At 40.0% G+C, this 21576-nt stretch overlaps 1 protein-coding gene across 1 annotated transcript; it reads right to left on the reverse strand.

The window, feature by feature from the left end:
• Positions 1-719: 719 nt before the first annotated feature.
• Positions 720-21488, reverse strand: LOC311503384 (protein NLRC3-like). The gene is made up of 9 exons (XM_084566068.1): positions 20565-21488; positions 8659-8740; positions 6239-6340; positions 5541-5722; positions 3067-4852; positions 2643-2816; positions 1922-2095; positions 1525-1571; positions 720-1440 (listed from the first exon to the last, which is right to left on the reverse strand). The coding sequence occupies exons 2-9, from the start codon at positions 8730-8732 to the stop codon at positions 908-910; spliced, it is 3072 nt and encodes a 1023-aa protein (XP_084422194.1). The 5' UTR covers positions 8733-8740; positions 20565-21488; the 3' UTR covers positions 720-907.
• Positions 21489-21576: the final 88 nt, after the last annotated feature.

Here is a 21576-nt window from a genome sequence, read left to right on the forward strand (position 1 = left end):
TGTCCTTGCTCTTTGTGTTCAAAGATTTGATTTAACTAAGAAGATCAACAGAAGCTTAAGAAATAACCACGGGGTCATAGTGGAAACAGCCGTTGAACGCGTTCTGTGGAAAATAACAAAATGGGTATTAAGCAACACAAGAGGAAATACTGGCATCATTTTCTAATACTAGAGACGGCTCTAGGTTTGATAATGGCCTCGCAACTATTGATCTAGACTGATAATTAAAGAGCTGTTAGTACCAGCATTGCGATAGCTGCCTGTTTTCCAAGTCTCTTTGTTGATACCAGTTTGTTGATGCAGACAGTTCAAAATAGATTTTAAGCTTTCAAATAGTGATAATATATGGATTTGCTGATTATATGCTATTGCTAATAACAACTTGCTCAATACCAAACTAAACAAGCGATCACCACACATAAAGATTATAAGTAAGAAGTGTTAAACTTGATGAAAATCCCGGAAATATGTTTTCTGAGCTGCTCAGATCAAATGAAAGCACCAGGTTATAAAAACCCCTACATGTTAAGACCATGAAAACTAACAAATACATTCTTCTTCCTGTTCTGTTTGTACGATTATCAGATATCTGAAGTGTATGAAAATATTTCCCAGAAACTTCTACCAAAGAAGATAAAACACACACAATATTTAAAAGTTCAAAACAAAAATAGTCTTCGCTAAGCTGCCAAGAGTCTGCCAGTAACCAGCATGAACATACTACATAGTGAAAAAATACAAAACCAAATGAGTAGTAAATGACTTTAAGATTTCATTATAGAATTATAAAGCTAAAAAATATTGTTGTTAGCTGCCAGGTAGTTATATCAACAACTGTTGGAGTTATTTAGGTGTATGTGGTTATCTGCCAGAAGATGGTTCTCATGTGAACACAATGAATGTTTAATTATGTCAGCTGACAAAATGAAGCAGAGGACTGAGTGTGAAGCTCAACAGCAGGAAACAGCAGTACATTAAAAGCTGTTTTGTAGGTGTGGAGACAGATCCGATTATCAGTGGATACTCTATAGAAGGACAGAGTACCAGCCGGCCAATCCAGATACACCCCCACCCGACTGGAGCGCCATCCAAGTGAAGAGACATCTACTTTCTCGTTGTTGTGTAAAACGTAATAACCGCTGTTGGAGCAAACCAGACACCAAGACTTGTCATTGTATCCCATCTTTAAATCACCAATCTCCCCTTTTATGTAAGTTCCTCTGGATGTTACCCCAATGCTTAACGGTCCAACCACTTCCACTTCCCAGTAGCAGCGCCCATGTAGCCCCTGTTCACAAAGCACCTGTTGGAAGTGATCAAACCTTTCTGTGTGATCAGGATTAGGCTGCTCGTCCGCCACCCAGGTCACCTTTCTGTTTTCTTCAGAGAGAAGCAGGTTCTTGTGTGCTGCATTGGGTTTCAAAGTGAGCTCACAGGCATCTAAAGGTAAGAAAATACTTTATTCAACAACAAGGTCAAATATCGGTTGCTACTTCCATCAGTTCCATATATAAAGAAACTTACATTTCTTGAAACTTGGTTTCATTCTGTGACTTCCGCTGTGGTCAATGCTATAAAGAATACTTCAGATTAGTATTCAGTATGCCACATGTTGATAAAAATGCAAATGGTCTGTACATTTATACCTTAGTGGTACTCTGAATAAGAGTGTTTGACATTCTATAACTTGCCCAAAGACACTTTGACCTTGGACAGTCCTGCAGTTGGTGGACAACTTGCTCTACCACTTGAGCCATAACCTTCTAACATGTGAACCAAATGTTTAGTTGGTTGATTGTGTTCATAGTTCTAGGATTAGCATTATAGTCCGATTTCCCCGTAGTGAATTTGTAGCAGTTATCCATCAACACTTCTTATTCAGTTCAGCAGTGACATCAGTAATGGCATATTGTATAATTACTTGAGTTTGCTGAGTTTGTATTGTGGGTTGTTTCTCAGCTCACAGAGCAGCTTTTCTCCAGCGTCGTCTGGATGGTTGTAGCTCAGGTCCAGTTCTATCAGATGAGAGGGGTTGGAGCGTAGAGCTGAAGCCAAATGACCACAGCCTGTCTCTGTGATCAGGCAGCCTGACAACCTGAGAAAAAATATTTGGTGCAGAAAATATGGTACAATTAAAATGATTGGCTTGTGTTAGTTCTGTGTAAACAGTGCAGTTGAGGAGCAAAAGATGGTTTTGAACAACTATGATAATAGAAGACTTCTGGTTCTGATTCTTTCACCATCCATCTGGCTGAAGAAGGATTAGACATAGTTTGTACTAGGGATATCCCAATCCAGTTTTTGTAATCTTGCATATCAGCCATCTGACTGACTTCATTTTCTAGAGTAAAGATCTTCCACACAGCAGACAAGTCACATGATTTTAGTTCGTCGTCTTCGATTTTTTTTTTTTTATGCTTGCCAACTGCCATTAAAACACAACAGAAGGAACCATTTTACACTGCAGGGACGTGGTTTTGATTTATAGCAGACCTAAAATAATTACTAAAGATGAGGTTTGGCTGAATCCTGATACCAATCCGAACATTTTTAAAAAGTACCTGGATCGACACAATACCACTCGCGACATCTCTAGTTTATACCATCAACATTGTCTATTCCCATACTTTGCTTGTCAATACCTCAGTGTTTCCAGTCTGCAGCAGTCATTTGACAGTCCATCACAAAGGGTCTTCACTCCTGAATCTTTCAGGTCGTTGTTGCTCAGGTCCAAATCTCTCAGAGCTGAATAGGAAAACTTGAGAGCAAGTGCCAGGTGCTCAACCCACTCTGCACTGACATTGCAGTCTGCTAGCCTAGGGATGAATGTTCAAATAAGACCATGGTAAAAAGTACTTTTACTCCATAGATTAATAAAATTAACTATGGATATCAGTAGATATGAAAAGAAACAACCCTGTTCTTTTTGGTTGTATATCCAATCATTATTTAACTTGTCAGTGTCAGAAAAAAACAAGAGCTTGTAGGATTGGCAAATCACAATTGGGTTTCCCTCACTGTCCGTTTGGTTGTCATTTACATCTGATATTTTACAAGTGAACTTACACAGCTTTTCTGCTGCTCCTTACAGCTGGTATCAGCCTCCTTCTGCCCTCCTCTGATGTGTTGTAACTCTTTAGGTCCAACAGATCAAGATCATTCTTTGATACCTGCAACATGTAGGCCAGTGCAGAGCAGTGAAGGGGAGTTAACTCTGCCTTTGAATGTTCTGATAGTTTGAGATATTCCTGAATCTCATCTTTGACTTTGTGGTCTCTCATCTCGACCATGGTCTGGAACAGGATCATACAACTGGCTGGAGAGACGGCCTTCCTCCGGATGGATTTGAGGTAAGTCAACATTTTCTTGTCGGTATCTTGGCTTTGGTCCGGTGGCATCAGCAGTCCCTGAAGGACTCTTCGGTTGGGTTCAACCATGAGGCCAAGAAGGAATCTCAGGAAGAAGTCCAGATGTCCATTCTTCTTCTCCAACACTTTGTTAACTGCCATCTTTAGAAGATCAAGTAAAGTGTGTTCTTTGTCTTCCAGACTCAAGAAGTTGCCCAGTCCTGCAGTATTATTGGTTGTAAGACAGTCGTAGACGTAGAGAGCTGCAAAAAACTCCTGTATGGTCAGATGCGCAAAGAAGAAGACCTTTTTTTGGGAAAAGACGTCTTCCTCCCTAAGAACTGTGGTGCAAAATCCAGAGTAAATAGACGCTTCTTTTACGTCAATGCCACATTCTTCCAGGTCTTCCTCATAGAAGATGAGTTTGTTCTCCTGAAGCTGAACAAAGGAAAGCTTGCCGAGTTTCAGAAGAAATTCTTTGTGTGTCTTCAGAAGCTCTTTTTTGTTCTCCCCAGTCTTTTTGTCGTATTTTCTGCTCCTACGTTTTGTCTGGGCAAACAGGAAATGCGCCATCATCTCTGTAAGAGTTTGAGGAATTTCAGCGTTTGCGTCCTCCTCAAAGACCTCCTTAAATAAGACGGCAGAAATCCAGCAGAAGATTGGGATCTGGCACATGTTGTCAAGAGACTGAGAAGACTGAATGTGTGATGTTATCCTTTCAGCAAGACCCGAATTATCATTAAATCTTCTCTTGAAATATTCCACCTTTTGTGGGTCACTGAACCCTCTTATCTCTGTTACCATGTCCACATACTCTGCAGGGATCTGATTGGCTGCTGCTGGACGGGAAGTTATCCAGAGGTTTGCATCAGGAAGCAGGTTTCCCTGGATGAGGTTTGCAAGGAGGTTACTCACAGATGTTACTTCCCTGACAGACGTTATCACCTTATTGCCCTCGAAGTCCAGACTAAGTCTACTTTCATCCAGACCATCTAGGATGACTATAATCTTGGTGCTGATGTAATCCTCTGAGCCTTTCAGATTATGGAGTGCAGGGTGAAAATCAGCCAGGAGCTTGTGTAGACTTTTCTCACCTGTGACCAAATTCAGCTCTCGGAAAGCAAGACTGAAAACAAAATCCACATTCTGGTTTGCTTCCTCCTCGGCCCAGCTAAGAATGAATTTCCGCACAGCAAATGATTTTCCAATCCCTGCGACGCCCTTCGTCAGGACTGTTCTGTGGGGGTTCTCTTGCCCAGGCAGACGTCTGAAGATGTCACAGACATTGACTGAGTAGTCATGCGATGACTGCCTTTTCAGTTTACTTTTAAGGTGTCTGAACTCATGTTCTTCATGTGGCACTTCACGCTCTGTGGTGGTGATGTAGAGTGTTGTGTAGATGCTCTGCAGTGGGATTTCTTGGTCACCATTACCTTCAGATGTCAAAGTAAACTTCTTTTTCATTGATTTTTTAAGTTTCTTTGTGTTCCCAACAAGGATCTTTCCTGTAACCAAATGCAACATTTTACTTCAGGTTTGTAGATGGCAGGGCCTACATTTAAAAAAAGACACAGCTTTGACTTAGTTGTATTAAGTATGAGTTCTTCAAGGTCATGTTATATCCAAAACAGAAGCTGAAACTGAGTTTCTGATGAGCAACACCCACAGATGTTCCCATTTAAACGCCAACTCCACCCCAGTCTTTTAGAACAAAGATGCTACTTGAGCATGACATAATGTATTCAAGAAACTCAGCTGCCCTTGTTTCAGCTTGTTTATTGGATTTAAATGTATGACATCCTGAGTTTAATACCATCTGGAATCTTCCAACTTTTTATATCATTATGCAGTGTCAAGAGCACCGACCACACAGCAAAAAGGGGGATTTCATTATCCTTAGCATTAATATCCAACTCATTGATGCAAAACAGCCAAAAAGAAGTAACAACTTCCTCCAAGCTTGGGTTGTTTGTGACTGTCAAGCAGCACTACTTCTACTGGACATTGTCACAGATTTGCTTGTTAAGCTCAACAAGAACAATCGTAGATGTGAAACTTATTGCGTCAGTCATAGGGGAATTATTTGATTATTATTTTTCCATTTGAAATGCTTATGTGGCTCATCTTTTAGAAGTAGTTGATTAGTAGTGATTGAATGAATAGAGACATTGTACTAGATGTCATCAAACCTACCTGTGTCTTTGTCCATGATATTGTGTAATTTATCGCCACACTCAGGGCAGGGGCCGTCTGTAGCTGAATCCTGACCTGACCACACACACTGTTTGCATGACCAGTGTCCACATAGGAAAAGAACTGGGTCCTTCAAAACCTCCTTACACACACAGCAGCTGCTTAACTCCTCCGTCTGGTGGCTGTACAAAAAACAAAGGCACACACTTCTGTTGGGGCCAAGACCAAAACATTTCTTTTTTTTTTTGTTTTGTTTATATGTCTTGGAAGACAATCTGGTAACAAAATACTATTGACTCCCAATACAGGAGGCAATGTACACACAATTCAACCTTTGGCCATTTTATTTAGCCTGCACATCATCAAATCCATTGTGTACATTATAGAATCTCTCTCTATATATATATATATTGATATTTCCTGGATATGGCTGTTGTGCAGACATGTTACATATTACATATAGTGTTTGTATTTGTTATCAGCAGTACCACCATTAGCCCACTGCATGTTTTCTCTGTTAGTTGAGGTAAGCTTGTATTATGTATTCTGTTCCGTTCTATTAGTTACACATTAAATAAAATTAAATTGGTAACAAACAAGTTACTATTAAAATACACAGATAGTTGCTATTATAGGTTTAAATCCAGATCATTTAGATGTTTTTTTCAAGCACATGCATAAAATCCGTTTAAAAGTACCCTCTGTCATCTCCAAAGTTTTTTGGCAAGCCCATCGATCGATCACTCTTCAAGGAGACACAGCTGGGCGGCTTAGACTCTTCAGCTTCATTTATCTGTGAACTATAAAAGGAGACATTCATTTCTTTAATCATTAATTTATTTGGAGATATGTCACATACAAATAGGGTGACCAGATCCCAATTCACCAGATGTGGGACAAAGGCTACGTTTGTGTGGGACAATGTGGGACAATGTGGGACAATGTGAGATACCAGTGCATCAAGGTACCCTAAAAGAACTAAAAGAAAAAATAAACATTTCTATTCTGCCCCTTTGCTTATAACATCACTATGCTTTGCCATCTGATTGATTCAGTAGCACATAACAGCCTGCAAATAAAAACTTAAATATATTCATTCATTCATCTTCTATACCCGTGTAGTCCTGTTAAGGGTCACGGAGGTGTGCTGGAGCCTATCCCAGCTGTCATCGGGCGAGAGGCAGGGGTACACCCTGGACAGGTCGCCAGTCCGTCGCAGGGCTAACACAGAGAGACAGACAACCATTCACACTCATACGCACACCTACGGCCAATTTAGAATCACCAGTTAACCTGCTGAGCATGTCTTTGGATGGTGGGAGGAAGCTGGAGTACCCGGAGAGAACCCATGCAGACACAGGGAGAACATGCAAACTCCACACAGAAAGGCCAGCCGGCCCATGGATTCGAACCGGTGACCTTCTCGCTGTGAGGCATCAGTGATAACCACCTTTCCACTGTGCCGCCAAAATATTTTATAATATATTTTATAAATATATATATATATATATATATATATATAAACTTATTTAAATGCAACTTTCCCAAGTTCCCAAGTTGAGCAGCACGTTTGTCTCGCATTGTCTGTGTCACGTCGTATTGAAACGGAAAAATGACTCAAGCAAGCTTCACAGCAAACTTTACCAGACTCGCCTTGCACTGGTTTCACCCAGGGATAGATCGTTTCCTAGTCTTTATCATAGCTGCATTTCCTCTTCTTAGCCGGGTTGTGCTTCCCTCCATGTCTCGCGCTGCATGCCGTTCTGATCTGATTTGCATTGTTTGTTGTTGGTGGGCGTGCCCTTAACCTGCGTCCGCGTCCCAGTTTGATTGACATGATCAAACAGCCCGCCCCGACCCCTGATGACAGCCCTCACTGCTTTCTCCAAACAGCTATTTGATAAATGCCAGATTATAAAACACGCATTTCAAAACTGGAGTCTGACTGTCAATAATGCGGGACAACGTCTCAATTTGCGGGACGTGTGAAAAGTAATGAAAATGCGTGACTGTCCCGCACAAAGCGGGACATCTGGTCACCCTACATACAAACCTAATTGTGCACACACTTTCAACACAGTGGAAACCATTGCACAACTGCAGCTGCACAAGAAACTGTTGTGCAAGTGCAAAAACATTGAGAAACATAACCACGGATGTAATGGGGGTGGGGGGACACAGAAACAGAGACTAGTCAAGCACTAGGACCAAGCGGAAAATGGCCGCTCAAGCTGAAGCCTGTTTCCCTTAGTTTAGCCCCGCCCACAAGGTCCTCCATTGGCTCTGCCGTTTCTTGTGTGATTGGCCACAAGCTGTCACTCCACCTTGATTGCACACCTGTCTGCTAGTCTGCGGTCAGGAGTCCTTGATAACCTGCTACTGTAAATTGTTCCTTTGTTCTGCCTGGGGTCACGTCAGCTAGAAGGATTGTAATATCAGAGGTTTCATTTACATTAACGTTTGAATCGGTGTCCATGTGCGTATGTGCGTGCGGGTGTGTATGTGTATGTGTGTTTGGTAATTAGGCGCAGCCAGGATGTCTAAAAAAATAAACCCATCCTGCAACACCTTCACTGGCTCCAATAAAGCAGCATATCCACTTCAAGATCCTCCTCATCATTTACAAAGCGCTCAATAATCTTGTAAAGTGTATTAGTTTTATTGAAAGTGCTGATGAATAAAATGTACTATTATTATTGTTATTATTAAAGGGAAAAATACAAGATATACAAATGTGATTTTATACATCCAAACTCATGATAATTGTGAAACTACGTTTTTTCCTCTATAACCACTGATCATGTCATGCATCAATATATTTTTGTCAGGTGAGGGATAGTAGAGGTGCAGAAGGAGAAAACGCTGGAGGAGGGAGAGTAGGAGAGCAACTGAAAGATTAATTTTATTAAAAATATGTTGTGTCCCCCCACCTCTGAAATCAAAATTTCGTCCTTGGCTCCAACACATTTACTTCATACAACACACTTCAAATACAGTATACACTACTGTATTTGGACGATATTAAGAATATTAACATTCCAGTTTCCTGTTTTAATGTGCAGAATTCTCATTTGACAGCTTTATTGTTACTGATAATAAACAATCAGGTAAATATTACCTGACTGATGGCTCACAGAGCTCAACGGACTTGTTGCTCATGGTTGACCACTTCCTCTTCTTCTTCTCAGACATGTCTGCAGCTGTAGAAGAAAAATAAAATAAAAACTATAAACTCTGAAATTTTTCATCAGCTTTTAAGTAATTCCTAAAAAAAATTATTTTATTATTTATTGAATGAAGTTTCTGACACAGAGTTGTTTTGATTGGAAGTACAACAACATGATGAGCACATGCTCTGAGCAGTTCTTAAAAGTACAGTTTTAGGAGACATTTCCCAACAAGTCAGGCTAATAACGCCATCTGTTTCCTGAGTTGTTGTTTTTTTCAGAATCCACATAACAAATATGATAAATTAACACATTTTGTAATTGCATAAAAATGCTTCTTATTTAATCCAAGTTGAAGGTTTTTGATGTTTCTACTATCCCACATCCTCTTTCAGGATCAACTTTGAAGCTGTTTCCGTTGAAGAATAGGCACAAGTTTCTGAGTTTCGAAAAGCACAGGAACAAAGACTGATCCAGCATCTTCTATTTTTACAAAATGAGAAGTGAAATTGAGGAACTATTACCTATAAATCAATTTTTAACGGATAGCTGTCACCCGCAAATCATTTAAAATGTTCAGGAACCTTCCACCGTTACTATAAATCTTTCAGTCAGCACACAGACGGTGCAAAAATATATTCAAGGTTAAACACGATTAAAAGAAGCAGATTTGGGGGGGTCACGTGATGCACCGAGGAGGATAGACGCTTCGTTGTCGGTCTCCTCACTGGATTTAATTTAAACAATATTTCTCAGGTTACCCGTTGCTAAATTGTGGTGAATTATCACTAAATCAATACAGAGACAGTGAATATGTCACTAGACAACTTTTTTACCATGCCCAAAAAGAGAGAGACTCGGAAAAAGAACAAGTCGACTGCTAGCGAACCGCTAGCTAACCCAGACGACGACACAGAGCCAGAGCTAGCTAACGACGAGGAGCTAGACTGTGCCGAGCCAAGAAAGGAGCTCTCCAACCCCGCTAACGATGACGTGGTGGTACGGCAGGTGACGCGTAATATTAAGGAGATGTTGGACTCTACACTCGCTAATATCCTGAAACCAGTCACAGAGATGTCAGAAAAGCTAGACAAAATAGTAGACAGACTGGCGGCGGTGGAACAACGAGTCTCCGACTTGGAGGATAATGCAGCGGCTAATACACCACGTCTCGAAGCGGTGGAGTCAGCGTTGGAAAAAGCGATGGGAAAACTTGAGAATTATGAAAACCAGAGTCGACGACAAAATGTCAGAATTATAGGACTGAAAGAAGGCACTGAAGGTAAGGATCCACCCGTGTTTTTTGAGAAATGGATTCCAGAGGTCTTGAACATGGACATGGAAGGGAAGCGGCTGAAAATAGAGCGGGCTCACCGTGTTGGACCTCCGGCGGGATCCGCCGGCAGACCGGGCCCTCGCGCTGTCCTGGTGAGGCTTCACGACTACACGGACAGACAGCGGATCTTACGAGCGGCAAGAAGCAAGGGCAGAGTTTCCACGGATGGTCAAGTAGTGTCTTTTTACCAGGACTTTTCTGCGGAGATTGTAAAGCGGAGACAACAGTCTGCAGACGCGCGCAGAAGGCTCCGGGAAGCGGGGATCAAATACGCGTTTGCGTATCCAGCTGTAATTAAGATTCTCCCTCCAAATGGAAAACCGATCTCCCTTCCCACAATGAAAGAAATCAACGACTACGTGAAGACACTCTCGGCCCAGTGACTCTATCAATCCACCTGTAATCAGGGAAGTATATCACCTGCCTCTTCTTTACAAATGAATAGAGAACGACTCGTATGATGGGCAGTGAGTACTATATGATACTAAGATAATTTCTGTTCATCTTAATTTAACACACATGTACATGTGTATTTCTCAGTTTACTTGAGTTGCTATGTATCACTGTTAATTACACAGTCGTTGACATGCTGGTAGTATGGTTAACGCATAATCCAGATTGAGAGACCGGACATACTCTTCTTTTCTTTTTTTATTCTTCTCACACGCGTGTCATTTGCTCCCTCAGCTGAGCTGTACTAGTATAGCTAGAGTATGACAAGGTTTATGTTTTTTGTTTTCCTTGGCTCTGTTTTAGCCATGGTAGGTAGATATTATCCAAGCTTCAGTTTGTTTTTGCTTGGATCGTTCTGGTGTTTTTTGTTTCAGGCCCAGACAGGATTTCAGATTAAAGGCATATCCAAAGTATCTTACAAAGTACGCGTAACTATGCAGCATCATATAAGGTTACTTTATTATGAATATTAAGTTTTGTACCTGGAACATCAAGGGCTCCAATAATGTGGTTAAAAGGAAAGCTGTTTTAAACCATCTTAAAAAGGAAAATGTCCAGGTTGCGTTTCTCCAAGAAACTCATTTGAATGAGGAGGAGCACAAAAAATATCTCAGGGAGTGGGTCGGACAGGTATATTTTACATCTTATTCTACAAACAAGAGGGGTGCAATTATATTAGTCCATCGATTGTTGCCATTTATAGCTAAAGATAGTTACAAAGATACAGATGGAAGGATAGTTCTAGTAAAAGGAGAGATATATGGAGAATCAGTATTGTTAGGAAATGTTTATGCCCCTAATGTCTATGACGAGGAGTTCTTTGGCTTCCTACTCAGCAAAATTGCTGAAATGGACTGTACAAATATGATAATTGGAGGTGACTTTAACTGTTATCTCTCTCCCTCCTTAGATAAAGACCCCCCTCATAAAGATCAGTCAAAATCTGGCAGAGCACTACAAAATTTCCTTGAGATACTGAACTTGTTAGATGGTTGGAGATACATGAACCCTAATAACAAAAATTACACATTTTATTCTCCACCTCACTTGTCATTCTCCCGAATTGATTATATATTTATATCTGAACACCTAGCCCATTTAGTAGAACAGTCTAACATTGGATCCATTGCCCTCTCAGATCATGCTCCTGTCACTCTGGAAATGCAACCTCTTAGGCCCGCAGAGCGATCGTTCTCTTGGAAAATTAATGCATCACTGTTTCATGATGATAACTTTATCAAGTTTTTGGAAACACAGACAGACCTCTATTTAGAAGTAAATGATTGCAATGACTCTGATCCAAGACTGGTGTGGGAAGCGTATAAAGCCTACATGCGAGGCATGATTATATTATACTCTAGCAAGAAGAAAAAAGAACGCACTCAGGAACAATCACGAATTGAAAATAAAATAAAAAAATTAGAGGAAGATTTTCGCAGATCCAAATCGGATGGGGTACTTAAAGAGTTAAAAGAAACGAGACTACGGCTGACTAATTTATTAACAAAGAAGGCTGAGTCTGATATTCTGTTTGCTAGACAAAGAATGTTTGAATTTGGAAATAAGCCCAATAAGTTTTTAGCCCGTCTTGCAAGAAACTCTCCCCAAAAAGCATTTATTACTGCAATATCTGATGAGGACCAAATTCGTCAAACAAATAATAAAAAGATTAATGAATGTTTTCAAAAATTTTATGAAACGTTGTATACCTCAGAACTGGACAATGATACACTTACCAATAGTAATTTTTTAGATGGCTTACAGATGCCTCAGCTAACAGATGAACGAGCTAAACTACTGGAAGGACCTGTTACAATAACAGAAATTGACAAAGCAATCTCCACACTACAGTCGGATAAAAGTCCAGGGGCTGATGGATTCTGTGCTCAGTTTTATAAAAAGATGAAAAACAAAATTAACAAACTACTACAACGTGTGTTCAACAAATCCTTTGAAGAGGGTGAACTCCCAAAAACTATGTATTTAGCTCATATTATAGTTATCCCCAAAAAAGGGAAGGATCCAGAACTATGTACCTCTTATCGCCCCATTAGCCTACTTGGCGTGGATGTTAAAATACTTTCAAAAATTGTGGCTAATCGACTAGGAAAAGTGGTGACTGATATAGTCAATGCAGACCAAACTGGGTTTATGGGAGGACGTACTTCATCAAACAACACAAGACGCTTAATTAACATTATTCATTATCTTAACTTTCATCAAACTCCAAGTGCTATAGTAACGATGGATGCAGAAAAAGCCTTTGATCGTATTGAGCGAAAATACATGTTTGAAGTGTTGGGAAGATTTGGCTTTAAATCAGATTTTGTTCGATGGGTACAGCTTTTATATAAAAATCCCTATGCCTCAGTTTTAACAAATGGTCTAATTTCTACCCAGTTCCAGCTTAACAGAGGCACAGCTCAGGGGTCACCATTATCACCTCTGTTGTTTTCTTTAGCTATAGAGCCATTAGCAATTGCTGTCCGACAAACCTCCAATATTAAAGGAACTGTGATAGGAACAACACAACACAAAATTTTGCTGTATGCAGATGATATCCTCCTGACATTAACAGACCCACAAAATTCAATACCTGCGCTAATCAATTGTGTCATAGAGTTTGGTCAAATTTCTGGATACAAGGTTAATTTTACAAAATCTGAAATAATGCCTATCGGTTTTTCATATGAGTGTGAACCTGATTTCGTAAAACCTTTCCGCTGGGCACCAGATGGATTCATATACCTGGGGGTTAAGATAACACCTAAAATTAGTCAACTTTATGCTGAAAATGTTAACCCTATGGTAAAACACATTAAAGACAAGATGTCGAGCTGGAAAAGGCTTCCTGTGACCTTCCTTGGCAGAGTCAATCTTATCAAGATGGTAATTCTCCCCAAAATTGTTTACCCGTTATCAATGCTCTTCATATCTTTGAAGAGAAACAACATTAAAGATATAAATAAAGCTCTCTCTGACTTTATATGGGCTGGCAGAAAGCCTAAAATTAAGTTGGATATTTTACAGTTGCCAAAAGAGCAAGGTGGATGGGGACTCCCCAACATTACAAAGTATACAACCTCAATGCAAGCCAGAATTATCTCAATATGGGCGACTGCTAATCCGAAGCCGCCATGGTTTGAAATTGAAGCAACCTTCTCCAAACCGTACTCTCCTGTCAACTTACTTGATAAACGCAGGAGTGAATTACCAATTATGGCGAAAGACAATTTTTTAATCACTAATGTGTGTAGTACGTGGAATCTGTTACGGAAATTATTTGGGACTAAAAATAAATTGAGTTGCTTAACAACATTGACTGGCAATCCTGAATTGACCAGTGGGGGTGCTGGATCCAACTTTCAGAACTGGAATGAAGCAGGAATTTACCATATTCATGACCTTTGGGATAGGGGAAAATTTAAAACATTTGAATCGTTACAGACTACATACAAACTACAAACAAAAGAATTTTACAAATACCTCCAGGTCAGACATTACGTGCACACTAAAATGGATACTCTTAATCCTCCAGATGACTTTAATTTATTAGAGACAACTCTGTTAGATTGTCAGAAAAAAGGTCACTTTGTCTCCAAATTTTATTCTAGATTGCAAAGGTTGCAAACAGACAGACTATCATTCCTACGGAAATTATGGGAGACCCAGTTGGAAACAACAATAAACATTGAAATATGGGAGGAAATTCTACTTTTACCCTCAAAAATATCCATATGCAACAGATTCAGAGAAATGCAATATAATGTTCTACACAATGTGTTTATATCTCCATACATGTATAGTAAATATACAGCAGGGGCCTCCCCAAACTGCCCAAAATGCAAGACTATGTTAGGGACAAGATTTCACTGCCTCTGGGAATGTGAGAAAATTCAACGGTTCTGGCAATCTGTATGTGATGAGATTAATGTGATAATTAAGCGGCAACTACAGCCTAATCCAATGCTGTGTCTGTTGGGTTATGTCCCTGAATCCCTAAGATCACATAAGAACACTATACACTTCCTGCTTATGTTGGGCCGAAAGGCCGTTATGAACAAATGGGTAGGAGATGAATCTCCATCAATACATATGTGGAAGTCTTTGATTTCCGACTATATCTCTTTGGAAAGACTAAGATTTTGGATAAAAGGTCAGAATGACGTGTTTACGGCAAAGTTTGATGAAGTGTTGGAGTACCTGGAAACCTAGACTGTCATTTCTGCTGTAAATGTATTTTGGATCTGCTGCATATTATAAATTGTGTATACTGTACTGGACTGCCTTAATGTTTGAAAATGTTCAATAAAAAGAATGTTCAAAAAAAAAAAAAAAAAAAAAAAAAAGAAGCAGATTTAGGGTGTGTTGAAGTGGGGGCACAAACAGGACAGGTGTACCGGGGCGCAAAGCACGAGGTGGCCCAGGCTTTTGTAAAGATTTGATTTTTTTCTTTTATCTAAATATGTCAATTGTGAAGAACTACGTAACTGATATTAACAGTTTGATAATAAGGCGGCTTTCATCACATTAGGACTGTTTGAGAATACCTGCACCACCCTTGCAAAAATGCAATATGGTTCATTCCACCTGGAAGGACTCACGAAATGTAACTAAGCAACGCACTTACATACAGCGCTCTGAGGTCTGAGCTGCTGCAGCATGTCACTATCAAAGAGCAAGTCAGGCTACCAGAAGAGAAAGGAGAGAAAAGAGAAAGAAATAAGGCAAAAAGTAATCAACCAGATGCTAACCAAGTTTTTTTTCAAGAAAAGTTTTGTTCTGCCCCCTTAATGTGATCTGTCTTGTGCTGCTGGTATGAAATGTTTTCTCTTGGGGAAACCTTGATTACACAGTAGCAGGGGATGGCCGGGCTTGATGTGTCAAGACCTGTCTGGTCTCACATGGTATGAGACTATACTCCATTACCTGGACGACTAGAGGTTAGGGAAGGGGACTAACAGACCAACCCCAAAACAATCCCGAACCCAGAAATGGGGGAAGGTTGGGTTTGGGGCCAGCAACCCCAACTCCTAAAACATACATATGCTACAGAAACACTGGACAAAGAAAGACAGACTCCCATCCTGATAGAGGAAGGTTCTTCTCTAAGAAGAAGTATGACACCGGGTGATGAAAGCCGAACGAGGTGGATTCAGTCTGGACAACGTAGACTGAGAACAGAAGAGCTCTTACTGTATTCAGGAAATGAAGAAGACAAAGCCTCGCAGACAGAAGGTTTAGGTCTGCTGCTTAATGTTATAGCACATGGTGAAAAATGAAATACCATGGTTTACGCACACTTCTTTGAACACTGACAATCCATTAAACAAACACATCCAAGTTCACAAAAATCAACCATAGCCATAGTGAAGTGTCCTCATTTTTGGTGTTTGGTGTCACCCTAAATGCAGAAGCAGCATGCTCATTTTGAAACATGCTTAGCTCTATTATTATTGATGCTGATAATTTAATATACAAGTTCATAATTCAACTAATGTCTATTTCAGAAACAGTGGCAGAAAGTGGACCATCATCCTCTACTGCAGAATTGAGTGGAGCTTAGTCTAATAATAATAATAATAATAATACATTTAATTTATAAGCGCCTTTCAAGACACACAAGGACACTTTACAAAACACAAGGACACAAAACAAGACAGAATAGAAAAAAATAAATAAAAAATGGAACAGTGCAGTCACGGGGAATAAGCTTTCTGGAACAGGTGGGTTTTGAGTCTGGATTTGAAGAGAGGGAAAGAGTCGATGTTTCGGATGTCTGGTGGGAGTGAGTTCCAGAGTTGGGGACTGAGGCGGGCCGAGGGCACAGAGAGGTGGATAGAGGAGGAGGATCTGAGGGAGCAGGAGGGGGTGACAATGTGGAGGAGATCCGAGAGATAAGGAGGGGCAAGGTTATGTATGGCCTTGAACGTGTGGGAAGAATCTTGAAGTCAATCCTGAATTTGACTGGGAGCCAGTGGAGATGCTGCAGTACGGGGGTAATGTGGTGAAACGAAGGGGTTTTGGTGATGATGCGAGCAGCTGAATTCTGGACCATTTGAAGCTTATGGAGGGATTTGTGGGGGAGGTCGAAGAGGAGAGAGTTACAGTAGTCAAGGCGGGAGGTGACAAGGCTGTGAACAAGGATGGAAGTGGTGTGGGGGCTGAGAGAGGGGTGGAGATGATTTATATTGCGTAGGTGGAAATATGTAGCCTGGTTGTCACCATCCTACGTTTCCGCCCGAAATTTGATTTCGGTCTGCCACGGAGTCTGGCCAAACTGCCCTTCTACGGTTCGCGTGTAACCGCGCGGTCCACGCCAATCAGCAAACAGTTGAGTGATGACGCGAAACTCGCATGCCGAGTTGCTTGTAGTCCAGCCAGCAAAGCTTGTAGTTCAACAGAATAGCAACAATGGCGACGGAGGAAGAGATGCTAGAAGCCATCCGCGAAGTTGTCTCAACTCTCGAGAGCATCACGGAATTAAAACCAGAACAAGAGGCTTGTCTAGTCAATTTTATAAATGGCAAGGACGTCGTAGCTCTCCTTCCAACTGGCTTTGGGAAAAGTTTGATTTATTTAACTGGAAGCGGAAGTGGTAAGCGTAAGAGCCTGAACTCCGGCGCACAATATACGTCATTACCAAACGTTGCTGATTGGTTAAGGGAACTCCAATGATTTTAAACCTCAAAATAAGCATCTGCCCATTACGGAGACAGATTCCTATTAGACAGACTAACGTGCAGACCGAAATCAAATTTCGGGCGGAAACGTAGGATGGTGACGACCAGGCTAGGAAATATGCAGACCGGGTAATGTTATTGATGTGAGACTGAAATGAGAGTGAGCTGTCGAGGATGACACCTAGACTCTTAACCTGGGGGGAGGGGGAGACTAAGGAACTGTCGATTGTGAGTGAAAAATTGTCAGCTTTGGAAAGTGTGGATTTGGTGCCCATGAGGAGGAGTTCTGTTTTATCACTGTTTAGTTTTAGGAAGTTTGAGGTGAACCAGGATTTTATTTCAGATAAACAGCTGATGAGGGAGGAGGGAGGGAGGGAGGAAGTTGGTTTGGTGGATAGGTAGAGCTGGGTGTCATCCTCGAAGCAGTGGAAGTGAATATTGAATTTGCAGAAGATATTACCAAGGGGCAGGAGGTAGGTGATGAAGAGGAGGGGCCCCAGGACAGAGCCCTGGGGCACACCTGAAGTAACGGGAGAGGGCTGGGATCTGAAGGACTTGAGTTGGATGAACTGGGTGCGGCCTGAGAGATATGAGTGAAACCAGTCTAGGGGGGTGTGAGAGATGCCAATGGAGGATGATCTGCTGAGGAGGATAGTGTGAGAGATGGTGTCGAAGGCTGCAGTCAGATCAAGGAGGATGAGAATGGTGAGTAAACCAGAATCAGCTGCCATGAGGAGGTCATTAGTGATCTTTAGTAGAGCAGTTTCTGTGCCGTGGCAGGGGCAGAAACCAGACTAGAATTGTTCATACAGGTGGTTGTGAGATAGGTGGGAGTGGAGTTGAGTAGCAACAGTTTTTTCAAGGATTTTGGAGATGAAAGGTAGGTTGGAGATGGGGCGGAGGTTATTGTAGTCATTAGGATCTGAACCAGGTTTTTTCAGTATATAGGGGTGACAGCAGCAACTTTGAAGAGTGGAGGATCAATTCCAGTGGTAAGTGAGGAGTGGATGATGGCAGTAATGAGGGGGTGCAGAGAGGAGAGGCAGGATTTGACCAGAGTTGTGGGGAGGGGATCTAGTTGACACGTGGAGGGCTTGGATTTCTGGATGAGGTCTGTGATTTCTGAAGTGGACGGGAGTTTGAAGCTGGAGAATAGCTGACAATGGGGGAAAAGTTCAGTTCTACACAGTTATCTTAAGTAAAAGTTTCCTAGAATAATCTGTAGAGTGGGAATGTGTTGCTCCTTATAATTGTTTCTTTTGGATGAATGCAGAGGTCTGTTATAACATCACTTCACAGCACAGTTATGGCATTTGTGGCATTAAGGAAACCTCTTTGTAGTACCTCATAAAATAAAACCTGAGTGACTGGTGAGTGAAATCTTGTGTGGTTGTATATGATATTATTGAAAGCAAAAGGACTCTTCTGTACCCTACAGGTAACTATCCATTACTATCTCTGCAGTAACGTATAAATATATATATATATCCCTGTAACTCCTGCTTACATGTAGCCTGTCTACACTTTATCCACTTCATTCACTCTATGGAATAAATCTTTTATTGCATAGATTTTGTTTATATTGTGTATTGTTCTATTTTTTGTTTCTTTAAAAGTATCTTTACCACGTTTACCACGTCATGCTGCTCACGTGCTCCTTTAAATTGGTAAGCCAGTCAGTGGCAGGGCAGTGTTCAGTGTTGGGCGGGTGTTGTTTACACACAGATGCTCACATAGCAATATCACACAAGCAATCAGAGATAGACTGCAGCAATGGCAAGTTCGCATAGCATTTAGAGCTAAAGTTGCCGTTTTCAAGGTGGAAGTATAAGCACTACTTTAACCTCATTGAGGTAAAAGGCAAGAACGTACACGTGAAGTGTACATACGCTCAGAAAAAAATTCTAATTCTTAGACGTATTTTAACTTTTTTTTTTTTTTTAAGTAATGCAATAGTTACTTTCCCTGGTAACTAGTTAATTTTATAGCGGAGTAATTCAGTTACTAACTCAGTTACTTTTTGGGAGAAGTAACTAATAACTATAACTAATTACTTTTTAAAAGTAACGTGCCCAACACTGTTGAAAGCATAATGTTCTGTACCCTACAGTTTTTTATTCACCTTTCTTCTGTCATTTATTATTTATTATCCATTACTACCTCTGCAGTAACATATAATATATATATATATATATATATATATATATATCCCTGTAACTCCTGTTTACGCGTAGCCTGTCAACACTTTACCCACTTTATTCACTCTGTGGAATAAAGTTGGAATGAATCTCTTATTTTGTTTATATTGTGTATTGTTCTAATTTTTCTTTCTTTAAAAGTATCTTGTTTTCCACATCATGCTGCTCATGTGTTCCTCTGAATTGGTCCCCGGGCACAAAGTCTGAATGTGATCATTTTAATATAACCTGGATACAGTTACCTTAACTGAATTTAATAGACTGTAGAGACTATAGTTGATGGCAGAGCTGTTGACAGGATTTCAGAAATTAAACAAATTTTTAAAGACATGGAAATTCAAGATCATAACCTCAGAGTCCTCACTGACCGTTGGCCTTCATTGTCACTGTAGATAAATGGTTTCCGTAACACGTGGCTTATCACCAACTGCCAGTCAATAATGTTCATTTTGTTGAAGAAATGTAAAAATACTCTTCTACATAGCAAATATTACTTGCACAAAAATGCTTCTAATTTAATCCAAGTTGTTTTTTGATGCTTCTACAATCACACATGCTCTTTTAGGATCAACTTTCAAACTGTTTCCAATGTAGTTAATTCTTTATATTGAAGAATAGCAATACATTTTCTTCCACCTTCTATTGTTACACCTGCAAATCATTTAAAATGTCCAGGAACTTTCCACTGTTACTATAAATCTTTCAGTCAGCACACAAACAGTGCAAAAATATATTCAAGGTTAGACACAATTAAAAGAAGCACATCTAGAAGTATTTATAGTTAAAAAAAAAAAAAAACAAACAAAAAAAACCTTCGGCTTCTTCCAGTCTCAATAATTATTAGTTTTCAAGTCAGTAAAGTCACATGAATTAATAGTCGCTTCTACTTTGCACACGTGGTGATGAATGTCCTTTGTTCATTACAACTTCCGATGTTAACAGAATACAAGGATCAAATGTAAACTCCAACAAACCACAAAGAAAACTCTGGAAAAATGTAAAATAAAAATGTGATTTTTACTTTTTAAACAACAATAATCTATATTTTACTGGAACATACAACTAACCACCATTGTTTCACTCTCCAGTAACAATGAGATCATACATGCAAAACAAAGGAAACCACTCTTGGAAAGTCTACTTACCTGGATATACCATGACCTGGATAACAACAGAATCATACTTACTGTATTTAAGAAAACCACTCGTCACAATCCTTCCTTCTTCTTTTTTACAATCAATATTTTCTCTGGTCTCTTCTCTTGTCAGAAGTAAACTATGTAGTAGTAAGTAGACTATGAAGTGCAGCTTCAGTCTTCATTCCTACTATTCAAACAGGCTTTAAGTGTAAAATGTTAATTATTATCAACACAGCAATAAAAAATGCTGAGTTTTTACTGACTCAAACCAAAAGCAGATTTCACACTGATAAACCTCTTTCCTGCATATCAAGTCTGAGCTGTAGGGGTTCTTTGTTCTGGGTGTTTGGGGGAGTGTCAAGAAAAACGGTTAATTTGATACAGCCCAAAAAGAAGGGGATCAAATTCATTTAACCCTAAACACAGCTCTAAACATTCATCTGTTTATTCTTCGTATTGTGTTGTTCTTTTTGGAATTATCGACAAGGTAACGTTTGTCACTGATAAATGTTGTACACTTGAAATGTTGTAAAACCCAGAAGAACAATGATCAAATCTTGTGAGCCTTAAGGTCTTTTGAAGGACATTTACTGCCACCTAGTGGAGACAATGGAGAAAAGTCCAGAAACTAGTTTGTTATGCCTCCAAGGCCATGTGACAACAGAACATTATCTTTTAAACTGACAAATATCATCTGTGTTATTTCAAATATTCTCCCCAAAACAAATTCCCATGGCCAACGTCTGTAGCCAACATTAACTTCTGTTCCCATGGAATTGCATTATCAATACTTTCTTCTACTTTGCAAAATGCTCTTTAAATTTGGACTAAATGTTGTCTCGTTTCCTCAGGTTATGAAGGAGAAAATGTGAAACAGAACATTAAAGTCAACTGCTCATGTATTTAAATATTTGGAGGAATCTTGTGCAAATGTGTGTTTGTGTGAGTATGTCTCCACATTTACGCACCATTTAAGTGAATAAGTTATGAAAGTAATGGTTGAAAACACATCTCTGTGTTGCAATGCAGAGTACAAAATGAGTGAATCAGATCACGAAAC

This window comes from Chelon labrosus (genome assembly GCF_963514085.1).
Source record: "Chelon labrosus genome assembly, chromosome: 1".
Classification (NCBI taxonomy): domain Eukaryota; kingdom Metazoa; phylum Chordata; class Actinopteri; order Mugiliformes; family Mugilidae; genus Chelon; species Chelon labrosus.